Consider the following 17,860-nt stretch of genomic DNA (forward strand, 5'->3'; position numbering starts at 1 on the left):
TATTAACGTTATACACGTATAATGTTTTTTAAACCATTAAATTGGTGTTACAAGTTCTTGGGAGTAGTTTGTCACTGAAGTCTTCGGTTCTACGCGCTTTCCTGTATAAGTTTTGGCTCTGCAAGTAAGCTTTGTTACAGTAACTTACAGTACGCAAATGCAGTCGTAGTACGCCATATCATGACGAAAAGCTAGTGCGAATGAACACTTCGAATTGAGGTTTTTCACGGTGGTCAAGCGAACACTTAGATCGAAGTACACTTTTGTTTTCAATGTTGCCATCCATTTGTAATAAAACCTACAATCATTAACATCAACTACGGAGAGAACTACCACAAAGGCAATAAAGTTCACAAATTATTCGCAGGTATTGATTTTCAAAACGGTGTAATGGAGACGGAGGATCAATTTCGGGATGGTGAGTTTCTTGAACGGCAAGGAACCTGCCTCCTCCTAACTTTTATGTTGCCGTCGGAGAGCGGTGTCCCATTGCCACTGCCACTCGGTGTTTTTCCCGGTGAGCAACACCTCGGACTAATTTAACATCTTCGCTTCAAGCAATGCGGGCCATCTGCGTGGCGGTCGCTGCCGTCTTGTGCTCCGTCGTCTCGGGCAAGTCGGCCGGCTTCGTGGACCACGTTAAGAAATTCTTCAGCGACGACGACAACTCGGCCGTGTCGGGCAGCGTCGTGGACGACGACAAGTGCGTGTATGATTGGTCCTCATTGAGCTGCACGCCCGAAGCCTCGTGCTCTCTGCAGTACCAGTTCGGCGACGTCACGCCCTCTCACGCCTGCCGAGTGCGTGACACGAGCAACGCGACTATGGCGCCGCAGCAGCTGCACTTGGCATTCGCTGGAGAAGAAGCTGGAACGGGGATGGCGATCTCTTGGACGACGTTTAAACTGGACAGTGCGCCAATGGTGTGGCTCGGCCGCACTGAGGCCAAGCTAAAGGTGGTGGCCAATGCTGAAATTGAGACCAAGTCGTACTACAAGGACAAGGACTACGAACTCTACAGCTACCACGCGGTTGTGAGCGGATTGAAGCCGAACACAAAGTACTTTTATAAGGTCGGCAACGCCAAGAACAAGCACTTTCAGAGCGGGGTGAGCTCCTTTAAGACAGCGCGCGCCTCTGGGGACGAAAGCCCGTTCACTATCGCAGTGTACGGCGACATGGGAGCGGATGACAACTCGGTCGCCACCAACATGTACATGAACAGCCTCGTGGACGAAGTGGATTTCGTCTACCACCTCGGGGACATTTCCTACGCGGACAACGCCTTCCTCACAGCCGAGAAAGTGTTTGGATTTTACTACGAGCAGGTGTACAACAAGTTCATGAACTCCATGACCAACATCATGCGGCGGATGGCCTACATGGTGCTCGTGGGGAACCACGAAGCGGAATGCCACTCCCCGACGTGTCTATTATCCAAGAGCAAGAAGGACCAACTGGGCAACTACTCGGCGTTCAACTCACGCTTCAGGATGCCGTCGGCCGAGAGCGGGGGCGTGCTCAATATGTGGTACTCGTACGAGTACGGCACGGTCCACTTCACGTCGCTGTCGTCTGAGACGGACTACCCGAACGCCCCCAGCAACGCGTACTTCACGAAACGTGTGTATGGGAACTTCGGTGATCAACTGGCGTGGCTAGAAGAGGATCTGAAGGCTGCGGACTCCAACCGCGACCAAGTTCCGTGGATTATTGTCGGTATGCACCGACCGATGTACACGATCCGTTCGTGTGATGCGGATGGTACGCCGAACAACGACTACGAGGCTCGGAATGTGCAGGAAGCGTTTGAGGAGCTGTTCATCAAGTACAAGGTGGATCTGGTGCTGCAAGGTCACGTTCATACGTATGAGCGGCTTTATCCGACTGCGAACAGCAGTGCTGTTATGGATGGAGTTTCAAAAGACAACAAGGCATACGAGAACCCGCAGGCGCCTGTGTACGTTATCCAAGGAACTGCAGGCGGCCCAGAGGGATTGTTCCAGTATACGAGCCCTCCGTCGCCGGCGTGGCTCGCGCTGGTGGACAACAAGCACTTCAGCATTACTCGGCTGTCAGTGACCCCGACCAACCTAACACTGTCGAAGATTGAGAGCGCAACGGGCATCATTCATGATGAATTTTCTATTATCAAGGCGCCAGCTACCGCAGAAAAGGCAGTAAAAGTATAATGCAGTCCACGGCAAACCTGGTAAGCATCTTACTGTCATTTCATGCAGATTCTGGGGGGGGGGGGGGGCAACAGTACATGAAGACCCAAAAACTTCGATACGTTTCTAAAGTTGAACACCAGCACTGACAGTGCCCGCACCGCTAGTCGTGTCGATGGTGAACTCTGCGCACAGCGGGTTCTTAGCGCCCCCCCAGTACACATCGCACCACGTGTCCGGCTTGATGGCCACCACGTACTTACTGTCCTCGACGATGCGCTTGAGGCCCTGGCCGATCTGCGGCTGGTACACGCCCCAGTCTTCCGCCGACAGCGAGAACGACACGTCCATGGACTCGCCCGCCTGCAGCTCGATCTTCTTGAACTTCTTGAGCATCTTCATCTCGGGCACCGAGATCTTGCGGTACGGCTGGATCAGGAACAGCATCACCGTCTCCTTGCCGGCGCGCTTGCCCACGTTCGTGACGGTCACCGAGGCCGTCAGCGTGTCGCCCGCGTTCGCGATGGTCGTCTTGTCCAGCGTGACGGACGAGTAGTTGAACTTGGTGTAGCTCAGGCCGGCGCCGAAGTCCCATTGCATCCAGCAGTTGTCCCACATGCAGCGTGTGGTTACGAGGTGGTTGTACGGGATGGCGATGTTGGCCGGGTCCTTCGGGTACGTGATCGGCAGCTTGCCGCTGGGGTTGACGTCGCCGTAGAGGATCTCGGCCATGGCCTGACCGCCGAGTTCGCAGGGCAACATGCCGTCGATGATGGCGACGGCGTGGTCAGGGATGGAGCCAAGCAGTCGCGGGCGACCGCCAAACAGCACGACGATGACCTTGGTGCCCGTGGCGGCCAGGGCCTTGATGAACTTCTCCTGGCCTTCGGGCAGGGCCGGGTCGTCGATGTCACCGGGCTTCTCCGTGTACGAGGATTCACCGATGACCGCAACCGTGTACTCGTGCTGGCCTGCAAGCTCGACGGCCTTGGCCATGTCCGCGTCCGCGATGTTGCCGTTGGGCATGAGGCCGTTAAAGTACGTGAACGAGTCGTTGCCGACCATCTCTTCCAGACCCTTGCGGACCGACACGCCGTGCGGGAACATGGCGTTGCCCGAGTGGCCCTGCCAGATCAGCGTCCAGCCGCCGCACTGATAGCCGACATTATCAGCCGAGTGGCCCGTGAGGAAAACCTTAGCGCTCTTGGGCAGCGGCAGCACGTCTTTATCATTCTTGAGCAGCACAATCGACTCACGCGCCATGTTGAGCGCGGCCTGCTTGTCCTTATCATTGCCCACCATGGACACGTACTTCTCACCCGGCACCGGGTTGTCGTAGAGTCCGAGCTGCAGTTTCATCTTGATCACACGCTTCACCGATTCACGCAGACGAGCTTCCTGCTCCGGGTGCTTGTCCAGCATGGAACGGGTGTAGTTGATGAAATCCGTGTCGGAGGGCACCATGCTCACGTCAATCGACGTGTGCTGCAGAGAGCTGGACACAGCCTCCTCGCGCGTGCTAGCAACGCGGTGGAAGTCGTGGAGGTTGTAGATCTCGTTCCAGTCCGTCAGCAGCACTCCTTCGTAGCCCATGTCCGTGCGAAGGAGGTCATTCAGGATCTTGGAGCTCTCCACGACCGGGTTGCCGTTGAGAGAGATGTAGTTCTCCATCACAGAGTGAGCACCAGCCTCAAACGCAGCCATGAACGGCGGCATGAAGTAGTTCAACAGATCGAAGTCACTCATCAGGACGTTGTCACGGTCATGGCCCGTGGGGGTCTTGGAATACCCGATGAAGTGCTTGACGCATGCGGCGGTCTGGTTCTAGGTCTGCAGGCCACGAACGTAAGACGCCCCCATGACCGAAGCGAGGTACGGGTCCTCGCCGAACGTCTCAAAGGTGCGAGCCCAGAGAGAGTTTTGTGAAATGTCGAGGATCGGCCCAAAGATCCACGAAATTCCAGCAGCTTCAGTGTCACGCGCGGTGATTTGGCCAACCTTGTGAACCAGATCAAGGTTGAAACTGGCGGCGCTGTTGATTTGGTGTGGAAGCTTCACGGACCCGGACAGTTAGTTGGCCCCGTGAATGGAGTCGAGGCCGTAGATCACGGGGTGACCTCCGTTCTCCTCCATTGAGATTTCTTGGATGCGGTTGACGAGCGTGCGAAAGCCGGTGGCATTGTAACCATAGTAGCCTTTGAACGGCTTCTCCTCGTAGTACGTGTTGAAGTAGGACCCCACACTCCTCTTGGCGAACATGCGCACGGCGGTCTCGTTCAGCTCCCGGGTGACGTTGTTCATGACGGTGCTAAGATCAAGCTGTGTCATCTGGCCCAAGATTTCGGCTGCAGAGAACCCGTCGACAATGGCTTGAGCTTGGGCGTCAAAAGAGTTGGTATTCGCAGCAGTGAGCGCGGTGGCCACACCAGGCAGGGACAAGAAGGCGACCGCCAACCACGATTTCACCATAGTCGCTCGCGATTCTTCGGCTCGTACTACGAGATTGCGGGGAAATTGGAGAATGAGCTTCGAGCCTCGCTCAGTGGTGCGTAGCGAATGTAGATAATTCCGCTGGGAATACTTACAACATGACTGCCGTTGTGGAACGGTTTGTCCAAGCAATTCATACGCTAACCACTGGCTGGTGTTTCCGAAGTCCCCGGCTGTTGGGGAATGCAAATCGTGTCGCTCACGTTAAGATACAGAACTTATAAGGACGTTCCTTCGCAACAGTAAAAGCTATCTCTGAACAAACTGGGCATCGACCATTCAGAGATCCCCGGAGCAAGCACACCGATACACAAAATGACAGTTAGAACAGTTCGCTATCGAAGGAAGCGATAGATCTGCCCGCCCAAACTCAAATCGCAGATAAAAATCGGATGAGACCAACGAGCTACTTCAACAGTACAGAAGACCTATACAGGGTACAGTACTGTAAGATACGCAGAAACATACATGTACACGAACTCGCGGTTGCCCATTGCACAAGGTTGTCGAGGCCACGATTTCTCAGCTAAAACGTTCTGGGCCAACCACCACCTCGAAAAATAACAATTACTATACTACTACAAAATGCAATGCAACACTGAGTAGATCGATGGATGGGACTGGAAATTTCTTGATCTACGACAACTCATAGTAGTTACGGGCATCTGTATCTCCAATGGTAGAATGTATTGAGTGTCCTGCCTGGGCCTCATCTAAAGAAATGGATCTGCATTCTAAGCAAAAGAACCCCAAACTTCGCCAACTCTCAACAACCGAAGCTGTCTAGAGCTGGACGCCAGCACTGACAGTGCCCGCACCGCTAGTCGTGTCGATGGTGAACTCTGCGCACAGCGGGTTCTTAGCGCCCCCCCAGTACACATCGCACCACGTGTCCGGCTTGATGGCCACCACGTACTTACTGTCCTCGACGATGCGCTTGAGGCCCTGGCCGATCTGCGGCTGGTACACGCCCCAGTCCTCCGCCGACAGCGAGAACGACACGTCCATGGACTCGCCCGCCTGCAGCTCGATCTTCTTGAACTTCTTGAGCATCTTCATCTCGGGCACCGAGATCTTGCGGTACGGCTGGATCAGGAACAGCATCACCGTCTCCTTGCCGGCGCGCTTGCCCACGTTCGTGACGGTCACCGAGGCCGTCAGCGTGTCGCCCGCGTTCGCGATGGTCGTCTTGTCCAGCGTGACGGACGAGTAGTTGAACTTGGTGTAGCTCAGGCCGGCGCCGAAGTCCCATTGCATCCAGCAGTTGTCCCACATGCAGCGTGTGGTTACGAGGTGGTTGTACGGGATGGCGATGTTGGCCGGGTCCTTCGGGTACGTGATCGGCAGCTTGCCGCTGGGGTTGACGTCGCCGTAGAGGATCTCGGCCATGGCCTGACCGCCGAGTTCGCAGGGCAACATGCCGTTGATGATGGCGACGGCGTGGTCAGGGATGGAGCCAAGCAGTCGCGGGCGACCGCCAAACAGCACGACGATGACCTTGGTGCCCGTGGCGGCCAGGGCCTTGATGAACTTCTCCTGGCCTTCGGGCAGGGCCGGGTCGTCGATGTCACCGGGCTTCTCCGTGTACGAGGATTCACCGATGACCGCAACCGTGTACTCGTGCTGGCCTGCAAGCTCGACGGCCTTGGCCATGTCCGCGTCCGCGATGTTGCCGTTGGGCATGAGGCCGTTAAAGTACGTGAACGAGTCGTTGCCGACCATCTCTTCCAGACCCTTGCGGACCGACACGCCGTGCGGGAACATGGCGTTGCCCGAGTGGCCCTGCCAGATCAGCGTCCAGCCGCCGCACTGATAGCCGACATTATCAGCCGAGTGGCCCGTGAGGAAAACCTTAGCGCTCTTGGGCAGCGGCAGCACGTCTTTATCATTCTTGAGCAGCACAATCGACTCACGCGCCATGTTGAGCGCGGCCTGCTTGTCCTTATCATTGCCCACCATGGACACGTACTTCTCACCCGGCACCGGGTTGTCGTAGAGTCCGAGCTGCAGTTTCATCTTGATCACACGCTTCACCGATTCACGCAGACGAGCTTCCTGCTCCGGGTGCTTGTCCAGCATGGAACGGGTGTAGTTGATGAAATCCGTGTCGGAGGGCACCATGCTCACGTCAATCGACGTGTGCTGCAGAGAGCTGGACACAGCCTCCTCGCGCGTGCTAGCAACGCGGTGGAAGTCGTGGAGGTTGTAGATCTCGTTCCAGTCCGTCAGCAGCACTCCTTCGTAGCCCATGTCCGTGCGAAGGAGGTCATTCAGGATCTTGGAGCTCTCCACGACCGGGTTGCCGTTGAGAGAGATGTAGTTCTCCATCACAGAGTGAGCACCAGCCTCAAACGCAGCCATGAACGGCGGCATGAAGTAGTTCAACAGATCGAAGTCACTCATCAGGACGTTGTCACGGTCATGGCCCGTGGGGGTCTTGGAATAACCGATGAAGTGCTTGACACACGCAGCTGTCTGGTTGTAGCTCTGCAGGCCGCGGACGTAAGCCGCACCCATGACCGAAGCGAGGTACGGGTCCTCGCCAAACGTCTCGTACGTGCGGGCCCAAAGCGTGTTTTGGGAAATGTCGAGAATGGGCCCAAAAATCCACGGGATGCCGGCCGCTTCCGTATCACGAGCAGTTATCTGGCCAACCTCATGAACCAGGTCCGGGTTGAAACTCGCACCGCTGTTGATTTCGTGGGGGAAAAGCATGGCACCCGCGACGTAGCTGGCGCCGTGGATGGAGTCGATGCCGTAGATCATGGGGTGGCCTCCGTTCTCCTCCATGGTGATCTCCTGGATGCGCGTAATCATCGAGCGGAATCCCGTCGCGTTGAAGCCGTAGCTACCATTGATGGGCTGGTCCCCCCAGTTCGTGTTGAGGTACGAGCCTACGTGCATCTTGGCAAATCTGCGCACCGCAGCTTCGTTCAGGGTGTGGTCGCTGCCGTTAATGATCAAGCCCAGGTCGAGCTGGGTCATTTGGCCGATGACTTGGTCAATAGAGAACCCGTCGACGATCGCTTGGGCTTGAGCATCGTAGGAGTCGCCCAGGCCAGCAGAGAGCGCCGTTGCCAGTGTAGGTAAGGACAGCATCGCTGCCGCCAACCAGGACTTCAACATCGTGTTGGCTGGTACTGCGTTACGCAGTCGGAAAGTTGGAGAATGAGCTGTCGAATCGCTGTTGATCCTGGAAGCCGACAAGTAGCTTATCCGATGCGAAGTGTACAACATGACTGCCGTAGGGACTGCGGATAACGGTAACATACAGGTACAGCGCCGAGGAGCCCATATTGGGATGGGGGCACCGGATACAATTATGCGGCCAATTGATGACCCACACAAGAAAGACAGCTCGCGATTGGAAGAAGCGATACTCTGGCCACGAACGATCAAATCGTGGTGCAAATGGATGCGCCCGCACTGTAAATACACAGGCGGTTTGTGCCACCCGTATTCATGCAATTGCATACAGAAACCAAGTACTTCAAGATGCAGATTGAAGTCGTTGAAGTAATACATCGATAACGCAGTCTAGTATGACGTACCATCGTTTGGAATGCCTTGACTCGACAGGAATGCAGTCTAGTATGACACCAGCGGTCGTACCATCGTTTGGAATGCCTTGACTCGACAGGAATGGGCATAAGCCCATGTGTCCGAAGCACAGTTGGAGGCACACAGCACACGTGCTATATGATAAGAAGTCCTGTGTGGCCCTCGGAGAATTTGCGCGTATTTGGAAAGAGCCCTGACCAAAGGGCTCCAGGCGGGCACTGCAGTTCATGGTCCTAATCGACAGTACAGTGTTCCGGTCAACCATTTCAAACGATGGTCCCAACTACAGTGTATGAATAACTAATTGATTATGCTTGGCGATCTCACGACAGCTGAGAGAACATTAACAACGTGCGCCATTTGCAACGATGTTTACTCTGTGCAGTATGTACATGGGGCGCTGTTCCCCGCAACAACGGAATGCCGAAAAGAGGGCGCAAGGCAGACCCCCTATACACCATGAAGCAAGACGAATGCCATACATGTTATTCTTCGAATCATCGGAATAGATGTGGACGTTAGGCGAAGCGGACAGAAGTAAACTTTTTACACATATTTTTTTCTGGACAGAAGTCCGCGTCGTAGGGAACCATGCTCATGTCGATTGTTGTCTCCTTCAAGGACACAGCAACGGCTTCCTCGCGGGTGCTGTAGACGCAGTGGAAGTCGTGGAGATTGTTCATCTCGTTCCAGTCGGTGACTAGTACGCCGTCGTAGCCGAGGTCCGTACGAAGCAGGTCTTTCAGAATCTTGGAGCTGGAGACCACCGGGTCACCGTTGAGCGAAATGTAGTTTTCCATCACGGACAACGCACCTGCCTCAAACGCAGCCTTGTACGGCGGCAAGAAGTAATTCAGCAGATCGAAGTCTGGCATCAGAATACCGTCGCGATCGTGTCCCGTAGGCGTCTTGGAATACCCGATGAAGTCCTTGACGCATGCGGCGGTCTGGTTGTAGGTCTGCAGGCCACGAACGTAAGACGCCCCCATGACCGAAGCGAGGTACGGGTCCTCGCCGAACGTCTCAAAGGTGCGAGCCCAGAGAGAGTTTTGTGAAATGTCGAGGATCGGCCCAAAGATCCACGAAATTCCAGCAGCTTCAGTGTCACGCGCGGTGATTTGGCCAACCTTGTGAACCAGATCAAGGTTGAAACTGGCGGCGCTGTTGATTTGGTGTGGAAGCTTCACGGACCCGGACAGTTAGTTGGCCCCGTGAATGGAGTCGAGGCCGTAGATCACGGGGTGACCTCCGTTCTCCTCCATTGAGATTTCTTGGATGCGGTTGACGAGCGTGCGAAAGCCGGTGGCATTGTAACCATAGTAGCCTTTGAACGGCTTCTCCTCGTAGTACGTGTTGAAGTAGGACCCCACACTCCTCTTGGCGAACATGCGCACGGCGGTCTCGTTCAGCTCCCGGGTGACGTTGTTCATGACGGTGCTAAGATCAAGCTGTGTCATCTGGCCCAAGATTTCGGCTGCAGAGAACCCGTCGACAATGGCTTGAGCTTGGGCGTCAAAAGAGTTGGTATTCGCAGCAGTGAGCGCGGTGGCCACACCAGGCAGGGACAAGAAGGCGACCGCCAACCACGATTTCACCATAGTCGCTCGCGATTCTTCGGCTCGTACTACGAGATTGCGGGGAAATTGGAGAATGAGCTTCGAGCCTCGCTCAGTGGTGCGTAGCGAATGTAGATAATTCCGCTGGGAATACTTACAACATGACTGCCGTTGTGGAACGGTTTGTCCAAGCAATTCATACGCTAACCACTGGCTGGTGTTTCCGAAGTCCCCGGCTGTTGGGGAATGCAAATCGTGTCGCTCACGTTAAGATACAGAACTTATAAGGACGTTCCTTCGCAACAGTAAAAGCTATCTCTGAACAAACTGGGCATCGACCATTCAGAGATCCCCGGAGCAAGCACACCGATACACAAAATGACAGTTAGAACAGTTCGCTATCGAAGGAAGCGATAGATCTGCCCGCCCAAACTCAAATCGCAGATAAAAATCGGATGAGACCAACGAGCTACTTCAACAGTACAGAAGACCTATACAGGGTACAGTACTGTAAGATACGCAGAAACATACATGTACACGAACTCGCGGTTGCCCATTGCACAAGGTTGTCGAGGCCACGATTTCTCAGCTAAAACGTTCTGGGCCAACCACCACCTCGAAAAATAACAATTACTATACTACTACAAAATGCAATGCAACACTGAGTAGATCGATGGATGGGACTGGAAATTTCTTGATCTACGACAACTCATAGTAGTTACGGGCATCTGTATCTCCAATGGTAGAATGTATTGAGTGTCCTGCCTGGGCCTCATCTAAAGAAATGGATCTGCATTCTAAGCAAAAGAACCCCAAACTTCGCCAACTCTCAACAACCGAAGCTGTCTAGAGCTGGACGCCAGCACTGACAGTGCCCGCACCGCTAGTCGTGTCGATGGTGAACTCTGCGCACAGCGGGTTCTTAGCGCCCCCCCAGTACACATCGCACCACGTGTCCGGCTTGATGGCCACCACGTACTTACTGTCCTCGACGATGCGCTTGAGGCCCTGGCCGATCTGCGGCTGGTACACGCCCCAGTCTTCCGCCGACAGCGAGAACGACACGTCCATGGACTCGCCCGCCTGCAGCTCGATCTTCTTGAACTTCTTGAGCATCTTCATCTCGGGCACCGAGATCTTGCGGTACGGCTGGATCAGGAACAGCATCACCGTCTCCTTGCCGGCGCGCTTGCCCACGTTCGTGACGGTCACCGAGGCCGTCAGCGTGTCGCCCGCGTTCGCGATGGTCGTCTTGTCCAGCGTGACGGACGAGTAGTTGAACTTGGTGTAGCTCAGGCCGGCGCCGAAGTCCCATTGCATCCAGCAGTTGTCCCACATGCAGCGTGTGGTTACGAGGTGGTTGTACGGGATGGCGATGTTGGCCGGGTCCTTCGGGTACGTGATCGGCAGCTTGCCGCTGGGGTTGACGTCGCCGTAGAGGATCTCGGCCATGGCCTGACCGCCGAGTTCGCAGGGCAACATGCCGTTGATGATGGCGACGGCGTGGTCAGGGATGGAGCCAAGCAGTCGCGGGCGACCGCCAAACAGCACGACGATGACCTTGGTGCCCGTGGCGGCCAGGGCCTTGATGAACTTCTCCTGGCCTTCGGGCAGGGCCGGGTCGTCGATGTCACCGGGCTTCTCCGTGTACGAGGATTCACCGATGACCGCAACCGTGTACTCGTGCTGGCCTGCAAGCTCGACGGCCTTGGCCATGTCCGCGTCCGCGATGTTGCCGTTGGGCATGAGGCCGTTAAAGTACGTGAACGAGTCGTTGCCGACCATCTCTTCCAGACCCTTGCGGACCGACACGCCGTGCGGGAACATGGCGTTGCCCGAGTGGCCCTGCCAGATCAGCGTCCAGCCGCCGCACTGATAGCCGACATTATCAGCCGAGTGGCCCGTGAGGAAAACCTTAGCGCTCTTGGGCAGCGGCAGCACGTCTTTATCATTCTTGAGCAGCACAATCGACTCACGCGCCATGTTGAGCGCGGCCTGCTTGTCCTTATCATTGCCCACCATGGACACGTACTTCTCACCCGGCACCGGGTTGTCGTAGAGTCCGAGCTGCAGTTTCATCTTGATCACACGCTTCACCGATTCACGCAGACGAGCTTCCTGCTCCGGGTGCTTGTCCAGCATGGAACGGGTGTAGTTGATGAAATCCGTGTCGGAGGGCACCATGCTCACGTCAATCGACGTGTGCTGCAGAGAGCTGGACACAGCCTCCTCGCGCGTGCTAGCAACGCGGTGGAAGTCGTGGAGGTTGTAGATCTCGTTCCAGTCCGTCAGCAGCACTCCTTCGTAGCCCATGTCCGTGCGAAGGAGGTCATTCAGGATCTTGGAGCTCTCCACGACCGGGTTGCCGTTGAGAGAGATGTAGTTCTCCATCACAGAGTGAGCACCAGCCTCAAACGCAGCCATGAACGGCGGCATGAAGTAGTTCAACAGATCGAAGTCACTCATCAGGACGTTGTCACGGTCATGGCCCGTGGGGGTCTTGGAATAACCGATGAAGTGCTTGACACACGCAGCTGTCTGGTTGTAGCTCTGCAGGCCGCGGACGTAAGCCGCACCCATGACCGAAGCGAGGTACGGGTCCTCGCCAAACGTCTCGTACGTGCGGGCCCAAAGCGTGTTTTGGGAAATGTCGAGAATGGGCCCAAAAATCCACGGGATGCCGGCCGCTTCCGTATCACGAGCAGTTATCTGGCCAACCTCATGAACCAGGTCCGGGTTGAAACTCGCACCGCTGTTGATTTCGTGGGGGAAAAGCATGGCACCCGCGACGTAGCTGGCGCCGTGGATGGAGTCGATGCCGTAGATCATGGGGTGGCCTCCGTTCTCCTCCATGGTGATCTCCTGGATGCGCGTAATCATCGAGCGGAATCCCGTCGCGTTGAAGCCGTAGCTACCATTGATGGGCTGGTCCCCCCAGTTCGTGTTGAGGTACGAGCCTACGTGCATCTTGGCAAATCTGCGCACCGCAGCTTCGTTCAGGGTGTGGTCGCTGCCGTTAATGATCAAGCCCAGGTCGAGCTGGGTCATTTGGCCGATGACTTGGTCAATAGAGAACCCGTCGACGATCGCTTGGGCTTGAGCATCGTAGGAGTCGCCCAGGCCAGCAGAGAGCGCCGTTGCCAGTGTAGGTAAGGACAGCATCGCTGCCGCCAACCAGGACTTCAACATCGTGTTGGCTGGTACTGCGTTACGCAGTCGGAAAGTTGGAGAATGAGCTGTCGAATCGCTGTTGATCCTGGAAGCCGACAAGTAGCTTATCCGATGCGAAGTGTACAACATGACTGCCGTAGGGACTGCGGATAACGGTAACATACAGGTACAGCGCCGAGGAGCCCATATTGGGATGGGGGCACCGGATACAATTATGCGGCCAATTGATGACCCACACAAGAAAGACAGCTCGCGATTGGAAGAAGCGATACTCTGGCCACGAACGATCAAATCGTGGTGCAAATGGATGCGCCCGCACTGTAAATACACAGGCGGTTTGTGCCACCCGTATTTATGCAATTGCATACAGAAACCAAGTACTTCAAGATGCAGATTGAAGTCGTTGAAGTAATACATCGATAACGCAGTCTAGTATGACACCAGCGGTCGTACCATCGTTTGGAATGCCTTGACTCGACAGGAATGCAGTCTAGTATGACACCAGCGGTCGTACCATCGTTTGGAATGCCTTGACTCGACAGGAATGGGCATAAGCCCATGTGTCCGAAGCACAATTGGAGGCACACAGCACACGTGCTATATGATAAGAAGTCCTGTGTGGCCCTCGGAGAATTTGCGCGTATTTGGAAAGAGCCCTGACCAAAGGGCTCCAGGCGGGCACTGCAGTTCATGGTCCTAATCGACAGTACAGTGTTCCGGTCAACCATTTCAAACGATGGTCCCAACTACAGTGTATGAATAACTAATTGATTATGCTTGGCGATCTCACGACAGCTGAGAGAACATTAACAACGTGCGCCATTTGCAACGATGTTTACTCTGTGCAGTATGTACATGGGGCGCTGTTCCCCGCAACAACGGAATGCCGAAAAGAGGGCGCGAGGCAGACCCCCTATACACCATGAAGCAAGACGAATGCCATACATGTTATTCTTCGAATCATCGGAATAGATGTGGACGATAGGCGAAGCGGACAGAAGTAAACTTTTTACACATATTTTTTTCTGGACAGAAAGCCGACGTTTTTGCTTACCTTTCCGAAGTCTTTTTTGTACTTAAAAGTATTGGCAAGTTGGATGGTTCGGCATAGTTGCAAGGCGACCCTTCATATGAGTTGCGCGTATGAAGTTGAAACCACTGTTATTACACTCACAATATCGATAGCTACCGATTGATACTTGAATTAAGCTTGAAAACTGCAGTTCAAATAAGGCTGGCCCTACAGCCCATGTTTCGGAATAGGGTTAGGGATAAATGCATACTAAAACCAAGTAAGATCTCCAAACATGTAGAACATGCTGAAATCATGGACATCCATGTTTCGGTTTTCAGGACGGGTGTCATGGCACCCAAATCTATTGCAAATCCCTGGGAACTGGGTAATAGAGCTGCTAGATGTGGCTCTACCTGTCCTTAAAACCTTTAGAAGGCCGGCCCAGCGCTAGGCAGGGAACTGTAGACCTAAGCCTTGCTTCGGGGCTACGTTTGCGGGTTGTTCATGCTTCTCAAACGCCACTGATGCCGATTTGGTCTCTGCATCACGATAGATTTGCGGGCCATTTCACCCCCTCCAATCCGAAAACATGGGCTGTACATTTTCCGTTCAAATAACCAGATTTTGGGATTGCACGGAAATGTGGCGTTTTAGGTTCCTCCAACGAGGCAACGCGTGTTAAAATATAGTACGTTCCGGGACTTATGCATGCAGGGTACGGTATTATAGCAACTACTATATTTCTAGAAGTCCAATTTGTTTCTTATCAAATCGACTACCCGAAATCTTTTTATCCGGATTTTAGCGTTGTTTTTTAAAAAAATGGGAATCAACTCGAAAAGTCCGAGTTTTTTAAACTCGGACTTTTCGAGCTGATTCTTGGAATAGTTTTGACTAAGGGCGCACATTATTGTTCATGTGGACGGCTAGGGAAGTCACTGGCATTATGTCGTTAGCGAACTACGTTAAGTGACAACAATGTACCTCACTGAAAACTGAAACTGAAGTGACTGACATTAAATGCCTTTCACACGCCTGTATGATTGGAGGCGATGTTCCTCACCCGAATACATGATCTCTTATTTACGCAGTCAGCTTCACTGGCTTACTAAAACTGAGCGAAGATGTTAATCTTTATTCAATGTGCATTACCATTTCTTTGGTAATATAATACAGTAGGGGTTCAGAGCGAAATGAAAACAAAAAAAAGTAATAATGCCCCACTATTACAATTGTCCCTGAGCAATCTCAAAACGTCTACTGTACCAGCGCCAGTGGCTGCCTGCGAATCACAACTACAATAAACTCGATGCGAAACGGAGGCGTTGTTGAGCCAAGGGTTTACTCAGCAGGCCAGGGAGAGTCGGCACTGATTAAAGCAACATTGAAATGTTGGCGTTGCGTAACATTGAGCGCAACAATGGTGCCTCTGCCTAACATTGCACAATGTTACGGTATCTCTCGTAGCAGAATATTTGGTTTACCAATGTGACAATAGTGGACACGCGTCGCCACGACAGCTCGACAGCTCGACACTGTCGAGCTGTCGAGCTGTCGAGCTGTCGAGCTGTCGAGCTGTCGAGCTGTCGAGCTGTCGAGCTGTCGAGCTGTCGAGCTGTCGAGCTGTCGAGCTGTCGAGCTGTCGAGCTGTCGAGCTGTCGAGCTGTCGAGCTGTCGAGCTGTCGAGCTGTCGAGCTATCGAGCTGTCGAGCTGTCGAGCTGTCGAGCTGTCGAGCTGTACAGCGAAACAGCGAAACAGCGAAACAGCGAAGCACGCTGTATCACTCGGGGCGTGCGCCAACAGCTTCCGCCGCTAACGCGGCAAGCGCGTCATGGTGTACGCGCCGAGTCGGCGCCGCCGACACATGCAGCAGGAGAATGGGCTCTACGGGATCTACGCGCAGCTCTACCTGGGCGCCACGTGTTGTCTATTCCTAGTTGGCAGGACACTCTCGCGTTGGCTTTCGCCTGCGGACTTAGCGACGGCACTTCGGGGGGGGGGGGCGCTCCTCTCTCGCTTCACTCGGGGGGCGCCGCTGTGCGGCCTGCCCCACCCCCTCGTGCCTTACGCTAAGTCCTCGGCTCGGCCAGGCGCGGTGTCTAGGAAAAAAAATATCGGGTTGCAGCGCTCGCCTTCGCTCGCTCGCGCAGACCCGCCCCCGCCTGATCGGCGGGTGTTGACGATCGGTGAACGCGCTCAGCGAGGCTCGCGCTCCCCCTTTTACCTAACTGCGCTGTTGGCTAGAGGCGCATTAAAAGCGCTTACGCCTGCTTAGAAGGTAGCGCATTCAATTGCATGCAACACGCATCGCACCTGACGCAACGCAACGCACTGGGAAGGCGTTTGCTCCCGCATACGTAGTACACACATGCATATAAGCACCGCAGTAGGACATGCACACATTAGAATAAGGTTGAGCGGGTGACCGCTGCAGACGGTCGCACGACGCGGAGGCGGAGCGAGCCCGGTAGATTCTGAAATGAGAGCTGTTGTGAGCCAGTCGCTCCAAACATGAAATTTCACGTCTGGAAAATTTACATTGCGTCAATGTTAGCGATCATGCAACATTGGACCCCATCAATGTTATTGATCCCACACATTGAGGCTGATTTTCAATGTTGCTTTAATGACTCTCGGGAGAGTCCCGCGTATGTACATTGGGATTTGCGTTCTGCCTTTCCCAGCAACGAGCAGGCCGTCGTGTCGAGTCGACACTGTCGACGGAGATTACTCCATGGGGAGCTTTCGGTCGGTCTCTTCTCCTCATGTGATGTCGGGTGGTTTGTTGAATCTCAAAAGTTCAAACTCCTTCAGTTTCCACCAATTCATCGCATGGGTGCGTGTGTTCAATTGAGTCGACTTACTTGGGGCAGGCAGGGTGATAAGAAACACTACGTGTTTGAATAAGGAAGAAGAGCAAGAACCAAACGTATCAAATACATGAAACTTTTTAACGAAACGAAAGAGAGGGAGGGGGCCTACGTCAGTACATGAAGTTAAATATTCGCCTCCGCAAAAGAGCATCTCGTCGAATCGGTTCCGGCGGTAGTTTTCAGTGAGTGGGGAGGGGTGAAGTTGAAGAGGGCTGGGCGGGATCTCTCCCCTGGCATTAGGATAAGTTCTCGATGAAGAAGTCAAGCGACTCGCTCAATGTTGGGAGGTCGGCATCCATGAGGGCGAAGACAGAGTCGTCAAACAGGAACGACGACGACACCGAGGACGGAGACGCGCCGTCCGAATCCGTGATGGGGCAGAAGTCCTTATCACTCAACTCGATGGTGGGGCGCTGCAACTCGGGCGTCTTCACCACGGGTGCAGATGGTTCCGCCGGCGTGACAACGGGGGCACGCTTCGCCTCGCTTGGGTGGCTCCGACGCACGTGTTTGTTGCGTAGTTCGGGAGGGAAACTGATGAGCGTATGCAGCGCCAAGATGTCGTGGTCGATGCGATGTTCACGCCGCAGACGAATGGCCTTGCCCGTCTGCATGCCGTGCAGCCTGCGCGACACTTTTTCCTGGTACTTTTGAGCGTGCGTCTGCACCTGGCGGACCGAGCGAGTCCCAACGTACTCGGTGATGGCCTTCCAGGGCCCCTGCGGGTACTTCTTGAGCGCTTCGAGAAATCGGTCGTGCTCCTCGCTGGACCAGACGCCCACTGCTCGCTTGCCGGTGTTGGGTTTGGTTGAGATGGTCGGGGTGGCAACAGAAGACGCCGCGGTCGGGGAGGTCAGCATCATCATTGCCGAGTCGGAGGGTGAGGGGGTCTCAACTGAGAAGTTGGTCGAGGCTCGTGCTGTTGCAATGGCCGCCATGAGGGAAATTGGGGAGTGACTGCCCTCCCTCGATCTCCGAGGAGAAGGAAGGCCGAAGCAAAGACACTGGGACAGGCTCGTGAG

At 54.5% G+C, this 17,860-nt stretch overlaps 5 protein-coding genes across 5 annotated transcripts; 1 reads left to right on the top strand and 4 right to left on the bottom strand.

Annotated features, from left to right (window-relative positions):
• Window positions 1–560: 560 nt before the first annotated feature.
• PHYSODRAFT_518590 (hypothetical protein) lies at window positions 561–2,192 on the top strand (the record flags this gene model as incomplete). The annotated part of the gene is made up of 1 exon (XM_009535715.1): window positions 561–2,192. One exon carries the CDS (start codon window positions 561–563, stop codon window positions 2,190–2,192), a length of 1,632 nt encoding a protein of 543 aa, XP_009534010.1.
• Window positions 2,193–2,297: 105 nt separating this feature from the next.
• On the bottom strand, window positions 2,298–4,640 carry PHYSODRAFT_337991 (hypothetical protein; the record flags this gene model as incomplete). Its single annotated transcript, XM_009535716.1, has 3 exons — window positions 2,298–3,995; window positions 4,035–4,223; window positions 4,281–4,640. The coding sequence occupies 3 exons, from the start codon at window positions 4,638–4,640 to the stop codon at window positions 2,298–2,300; spliced, it is 2,247 nt and encodes a 748-aa protein (XP_009534011.1).
• Window positions 4,641–5,444: 804 nt separating this feature from the next.
• Window positions 5,445–9,820, bottom strand: PHYSODRAFT_518366 (hypothetical protein; the record flags this gene model as incomplete). Its single annotated transcript, XM_009535717.1, has 2 exons — window positions 5,445–7,575; window positions 9,609–9,820. 2 exons carry the CDS (start codon window positions 9,818–9,820, stop codon window positions 5,445–5,447), a joined length of 2,343 nt encoding a protein of 780 aa, XP_009534012.1.
• An 804-nt stretch (window positions 9,821–10,624) lies between these two features.
• On the bottom strand, window positions 10,625–12,940 carry PHYSODRAFT_337994 (family 3 putative glycosyl hydrolase; the record flags this gene model as incomplete). The annotated part of the gene is made up of 1 exon (XM_009535718.1): window positions 10,625–12,940. The coding sequence occupies one exon, from the start codon at window positions 12,938–12,940 to the stop codon at window positions 10,625–10,627; it is 2,316 nt and encodes a 771-aa protein (XP_009534013.1).
• A 4,134-nt stretch (window positions 12,941–17,074) lies between these two features.
• Window positions 17,075–17,698, bottom strand: PHYSODRAFT_520835 (hypothetical protein; the record flags this gene model as incomplete). Its single annotated transcript, XM_009535719.1, has 1 exon — window positions 17,075–17,698. The coding sequence occupies one exon, from the start codon at window positions 17,696–17,698 to the stop codon at window positions 17,075–17,077; it is 624 nt and encodes a 207-aa protein (XP_009534014.1).
• Between the last annotated feature and the right edge of the window lie 162 nt (window positions 17,699–17,860).

This window comes from Phytophthora sojae, assembly GCF_000149755.1.
Source record: "Phytophthora sojae unplaced genomic scaffold PHYSOscaffold_8, whole genome shotgun sequence".
Lineage (NCBI taxonomy): Eukaryota > Oomycota > Peronosporomycetes > Peronosporales > Peronosporaceae > Phytophthora > Phytophthora sojae.